This window comes from Gossypium hirsutum, chromosome A10 (assembly GCF_007990345.1).
Source record: "Gossypium hirsutum isolate 1008001.06 chromosome A10, Gossypium_hirsutum_v2.1, whole genome shotgun sequence".
NCBI classification, from domain to species: Eukaryota; Viridiplantae; Streptophyta; class Magnoliopsida; order Malvales; family Malvaceae; genus Gossypium; species Gossypium hirsutum.
Window position 1 is genome coordinate 75,584,310 of NC_053433.1, and position 6,327 is coordinate 75,590,636.

The following is a 6,327-nucleotide window of genomic DNA, read 5'->3' on the forward strand; positions in this document are numbered from 1 at the left end:
TCAAAAATATTTAATCTAAATTATTGGATATATTTAAATATCAAATTTTAAAAAAATATTGATAAATAAATAAAAACATTAATAATAAATAAAAATGAAATATAAAAATATATATATATATAAAATAGATATTAGTGGCGTTTTTTAAAAAAACGCTGCAAAAAATAAGCAATAGCGGCATTTTTTATAAAAAGCCACAAACAATCATTTTACTTAAAAAAAATGGCGCTTTTTTTCCAAATTCCCCCTCCTTCGAAACCCTAAATTTTCCCCCTAAAACTGGTATACTCAAAACTCCCTTTTCATACACACCATTTTCATCAGTTTACCTTGGAACCCATACGATCCCTTTCCCTTTCCCTTTCCCTTTGGTTTTGAAAAAACCCAATTTTTATATTCACTATTCTGTTCTTAATTTCTGTTTTGATTTTTCTATGTTCTTTCTTCAAATTTTTAGACTCTCTGCAAATTTTGAAGGACCTGCCTCTGGGCTCTGTACTTAAATCCTAGTCTAAAGACATGCAAGCAAGAATGTAGATTTTTGTTCAAACAGATTCAAACAATTAAAGATACAATGGATTTGTATTGCAGAATGCGGATTCAAGACATGCAACTTGCAAGCAAGAATCAAGAGTATTTTTCAGGTACTTACTTGGAGTTTACGGTCTTTGCCTTTATCGATTTGGTCTTTGCCTCTTTGGAGTTTACGGTCTCTAAACTCTAAACCGAAATATGATTGCTTTTAAGTTTCTTTTTTTTTTGTATGATTTAGTGGAATTATATAGTGGGGTGAAGTGAAAAACAAAAAAGATTGGAACTTTGAGAATGTTGCTTGAATTGTCTTTTATTTGCTGTGTTTTTTTTGTAATTACATATATCCTAAACTCGATTTTGTGAACATGAAGACTGATTTCCTTAACCGAAATGTCAATGAAGGCTTCAGTGGAGGTGAAAGGAAGCGCAATGAGATTTTGCAGCTTGCGGCAATATGATATAATGTCTTCTGTAATTCATTGTGGAATTGTTTTGTCCTCATTTGATAGTTGCAGTGGAATATTCTTGTTTGAACTTAGAATTGCTGTTCATGGCTTACATGCTATTGCAGGAGCTATTACTATACACTATTTTAATATTTTAGCTTTATTAATAATTTTTAGATAAGGATGGATGGCTAGGATTATAAGTTTTCCTTAGAGTTTTAATATAGGGCTAGGATTTAAGTCTGGAATCCTAGTATAAATTGGCTGTAAATTAGATTTACAGCCACCTTATTATTTTCTTTTAATTAATAGACTTAAGAAATTAGAGGTTTTCAACCCTACGGTCTCCCCCCCCCCCAGAAATTAGAGCTTTTAGAATCAATTGCAGCATGTAAGTTGCAGCCTTTTATCAACTAACTAAATAATGATGATTGAATTTTTTTAGCTAAAGAATGACCAATAACTTAATAGACTAGTCCTGTTTTAGAAGGTAGAACTTGCTCGTTCTCTGTATATCTGTATTGTAATAGTCATATGAGCTCTTTTGAGTTTGGCAGCAACTAATTGAACTTGGATGGGGCACTTTCATCATTACATGAGCAAAGTTATTTTTGACTTGTACAATACCATTATAATAGCCATGAACTGGAATTACATGTGATATTAGTAACTTGTACCAGCCCTTAAGGCTTCGACTTTACTTAAAACAGGAATTACATGTGATCTTTGGCAATTTTGCCCAGTAGAATTAAGCTAATTTTATGGTTCTATCTTTAATTAATGCAGGACTGAGCAATACTTCCTTTACAGGTCAGTTTCCTGTTTCTCTGTCATGAATGGATGTATTTATTGGAATATGGGACTAAGTAACTTAATACAAAGATGTTATGCCTTATATCATTTAGGTGTCAACTTTATTTTAACAGATGTTATGCCTTATATGATGCTATATGAGACAAATATATTCCATAGTTTTTCTTATCCTTCTGTTTTTGTGCCGTTATACTCTCTAATCACATGATTTCCCTAAGCCAACCCCGTCAATAATGATTGGTTGCTGATGTAACAATGTTTGATTGCTAATCACATGATTTTCACTTTTGTTTTCTCTTCAAAGTCTGCTGTTAAGTTTACAGTGAGCCAGTTAACTGCATTTCTTTTTTCATTTTTTACAACTTTTTCTGACCAACAATTTATTTGTTACATATATGTTTTATTTTATTTTAATCGTTAGTTGTATGTCACTTCTAGGATAAGCCAAAATAAAGTGAAGAACTCATTGTTTCCAATTAAAATTTTCTGACATCTGCCACAAATTTTATGAAGCTTTCTTACGGAAACATTAAATATTTTGGCCAAATCCATGGCCGCCAATTAAATTCACTCTTAAATGGAAGATGATTTGAAAAAAAAGAAAACAAGCAAGCAAACAAACAAATTAATTCTTTTGCGAATATTGGATCCAAACAAATAGAATTTCTTTTCTCATGGAGTACCGGTATTTTCTCGGATTCTTTCTTCTTCTTTTGATCAATTTTACTTTGGTTTCGGCTGAGATTAATGGATCGGTGCTTAAAATGAGAGGAGGAACTTCTTCTGTTCAATTTGATCCCACTTCTGTTACCCAACTCTCATGGCGCCCCAGGTAACTTCAAATTCCAATCCTTTTTGCAGTTCAGCTTATTCAAAACTTTAAAATTTACGATTTTTTTTCTTGAAGGGCTTTTATTTACAATGGATTTTTATCAAGTGAGGAATGTGATCACCTTATTTTTCTGGTAAGCAACCATTTTTCTCTTTTGTTGTTGAAGAATTTCAACATATAAAAAAAGAAATTGTATTAATTTCAGGCTAAGGATAAGTTAGAGAAGTCAATGGTGGCAGATGATGTATCAGGCCAGAGTATTGAAAGTGAAGTTCGAACCAGCTCCGGCATGTTTCTTAAGAAAGCTCTGGTATATAAATGAATTGTCTTTCATTCCTTTTTTTAGCTTAAAGCTGTGAAATTACTAGAATTTATGTTAATTTAAGAGAGGAATGCTGAATTTATGAGTCGAGTTGTTGAATTTAGAAGTAAAATGAATTGATCTATTATCCATATGATCTTGTTTTTATGTAATTTTATGCAATCTTATTCTTGCTTTGTTTAAGAAAGGATGAAGCATCTAGCTGTTTATAATTATGTCATTGTATCAGTACTTTCATGCTTTTTTTCCCTTCTGTGGGATACTGATCATAGCTGTTTGAGATTGTTCTATTTTTGAGAACATGTATTTGATATAGACTGACTATATGAACTGAAATTTGCGTGGTGCTTGTGAGATTTTAATCACTTGAATGGTACATCATCTGATATTTGGTCTTGCGGAGTTATTCTTTTTGTTCTCATGGCTGGTTATTTGCCTTTTGATGAGCCAAGCCTTATAGGCTTGTATAAGAAAGTAAGTACCCTCCAGATTTGGCCAGTCTTGCTGTCCATCATGGTTTTCATCTGGTGCTAGGAATTTGATTAAGCGTATTCTTGATCCAAACCCTCTTACTGTAAGTTTCAAATTCAATTCATCCTATGAAAATTTGTGATTACATGCAATCTTTGATCAAAATATAAGCTTTAGCGCGTGCATTTTGGTTGAAATTCTATATGTTCTTTTTTGCAGTGTATAACTATTCCTGAAATTCTACAAGATGAATGGTTCAAGAAAGGGTACAAGCCACCAAAATTTGAGCAAGATGAGGATGTAAATCTTGATGATAATATCTTATATTTTACATAGTTATGATATCTTTATATTTAATCTAATTTTTATTATTTATTTTAGTTTTGATTATAAATTTTTATTTTTATTTTAATATTTTTAGTTAAAATTTTAATAGAAAATTTTATTCTTCTCTATATTTTGATAATGAATTTTATTTTATTTTATATTTTTCATGATTTTTATAATATATATTTTTTAAATTTTAGTACCTTTAGCGGCGTTTTTGGGTAAAGCGCCGCTAAAGGCCATGCCCTTTAACGGCGTTTGCGAAAAAAGCGTCGCTAAAGGTCATGACCTTTAGTGGCGTTTTTTTAAATAAATGCCACAAACTTTAATGGCGTCATCTATAGTGGCGTTTTTTGCGGCGCTTGTAAAAACGCCACAAATAGTTTTAGTGGCGCTTTTAGACCTTAAAAAACGTCGCTAAAAGTCAATTTTGCTGCAGTGTATGCTCATGCCTTTAGTGTTAACTTTTTTTCATCTGTTACACATATTGCATTCCATGAAATTCTTTGCCATTTTTATGCCATACAATTGATTGCTTTGATTAACTTATTAGTCTTAGTAGTTGTTGAAATTATAATTGTTATTTACAAATTATCTTTATTTTACTTTGATTATTCCTCAAAATGAATTAATGGTTTTTGATCGCAGGTACCATGTTGTCTTCACGAGGAAAGAAAACCGCCGTACCTGCTTCGAAGAAGAGGAAGGGAGCTTCATCTTTCACGAGTCCAACCACGAAAATTCGTCACCCTCTCCTGCAGTTCCCCCGAGGGCCCCAAGAAGAGCTTTTCCAAATACTTTGGGCCTGACCTTTAATTGCGGGCCACTGCATCGGCTGGGCTGTCGTAGAATAAGTTCTGTTGGCTGATACGATTCAGGCCCTCCTAACCACTGACCCTTGGAAGCTGTTCTTTGGGATCATCGAACCAACATACCTTGAGCTCGCGATGGAACTATGCTTAACGTTCCATCTTCAGACTGTAATGACGAATTACGATGATCCCGGCACGGTCCAATTTTGCCTACGCGGGTTAGTCTGCCAGCTAAGCATCCTAGAGTTCAATGTTGCACTGGGCTTATATACGGAGGAGTTCAAGGAGGAGAATGAACTACATGCTCTCACTCTCCACATATATTTCTCTCCCTCAAAGTGCTGGCACACTTTGGCCCCTGGCGCAGCCTCCTACAATCCTAGCTACTCCAAGGCATCAGTTCTCCCACCATCCCAGAGGTACCTACACGCCATTTTGGTCTACACGATTACAGGGAGGCGAGAGAGCACTAGCGTCGTCAACACTCACGACGCCTACTTCTTATGGTGTATGTCACACGGGCACGTCATCGACCTTGCTTATTTTATCGCCCTCGTGATTCAGCACTAGACGGAGCGGCATAGGAAAGGGGTCATCTCCATTGGCCCCTATGTTACTCAGTTGGCTCGACACTTCGGGCTCCTCAGCCCCGCGGCCCAAGAATCATCCCTTACCCTCATCGGCTAGATGTCTCCACAAGGCATCTCGAGTATGCTTAGCATGAGGATGATCGAGAGGCGCCGAGGAACCTACCCTCCCCAATATCGTCTTGCCCAATCTACTGAGAAGGAAGCCTACAAGTACATTCCTGATGCTGTCTCTCCACAGCACGAGGACCCACCGACTCAGCCACCACCACCCTCTCGTCCAGTTCATACGGCGGCTTCATATGCTGACATCTCTAAGTGCCTCACTAGATTCGAGCAATAGTGTTTTCAACGATTTGACAACATTGATGCTACTCTACAGCAGATTTGTCAGCACCTCCACATCTCATCGCCAGACCCACCTCGCGAACCATCCAGCGATGAAGATGTTTAAAAACATTTATTTATTATTTTATGTTTTTAATTTTTATTAAAACTAATTTTTATTTTTATTATTAGATTTTAAAATTTTACTTTTAATTATCAATTTCAGTTATTTCTTTATGAGTAATTATTCTTCCTAATATCCCTTAAAAAGTTCCTGATTTTATCACAGTTATATAGAGCTCTTAAGCTCATCATTGCATAGGAACTAACAACTCCACCGGGAAAGGTTCTTCACGACTGTCATGTCCTGATCGACCATGACCATAGCTACCACTAGATATAATATTCTTTTGGCACAGGACTTATGGACTAATAAACCTCTACGACCGCTAGAGTATTCTCATCCATTCTCGAACCGATTACTCTCCAAAACTCCAGTTCGAGGAATTCATCATACAGGAAGTTTCACTTCTCTCCCTATCTTATTTTTATACTCTAATATCTATTTTTGTACATTGAGGGCAATGTACATCTTAAGTGTGGGGGCGTATTTATTTAATTATCAGAAAAATCCCTGAATAATTACCTTGTTCTCTTGAAAAGCTCTCATATCATATTTAGGATAAATTTTGATTGATTTTTTATTTTTGTTGATATATCTTGAATTAAAACATATGCATTTATTCATTGATTGTTTAAACTTTAAGACATTAGAGAATCAAGCATGATAAGTTGATTTTTAAGAATTTAAAATCTTAGGTTGTTTTCCCAAAGTTTAGGTATTACTTTGAGTTGG

At 34.8% G+C, this 6,327-nt stretch overlaps 1 protein-coding gene across 6 annotated transcripts; it reads left to right on the forward strand.

Annotated features, from left to right (window-relative positions):
* Positions 1 to 216: 216 nt before the first annotated feature.
* On the forward strand, positions 217 to 5,132 carry LOC107948271 (probable prolyl 4-hydroxylase 7). Of its 6 annotated transcripts, XR_005903623.1 has the most exons (8): positions 217 to 282; positions 592 to 644; positions 1,767 to 2,625; positions 2,701 to 2,758; positions 2,831 to 2,935; positions 3,400 to 3,521; positions 3,638 to 3,718; positions 4,394 to 5,132. XR_005903623.1 is itself a non-coding variant. In XM_041079360.1 (6 exons), the coding sequence occupies exons 3-6, from the start codon at positions 2,468 to 2,470 to the stop codon at positions 4,559 to 4,561; spliced, it is 489 nt and encodes a 162-aa protein (XP_040935294.1). In that variant the 5' UTR covers positions 220 to 282; positions 592 to 644; positions 1,767 to 2,467; the 3' UTR covers positions 4,562 to 5,132. The 6 variants fall into 6 exon arrangements, 3 of the variants coding, with proteins under 3 accessions (XP_040935294.1, XP_040935293.1, XP_040935292.1); XR_005903625.1 differs by having other exon boundaries at positions 266 to 644; XR_005903624.1 differs by lacking the exon at positions 217 to 282 and having other exon boundaries at positions 293 to 644; positions 3,408 to 3,521.
* The last annotated feature ends 1,195 nt before the right edge of the window (positions 5,133 to 6,327 follow it).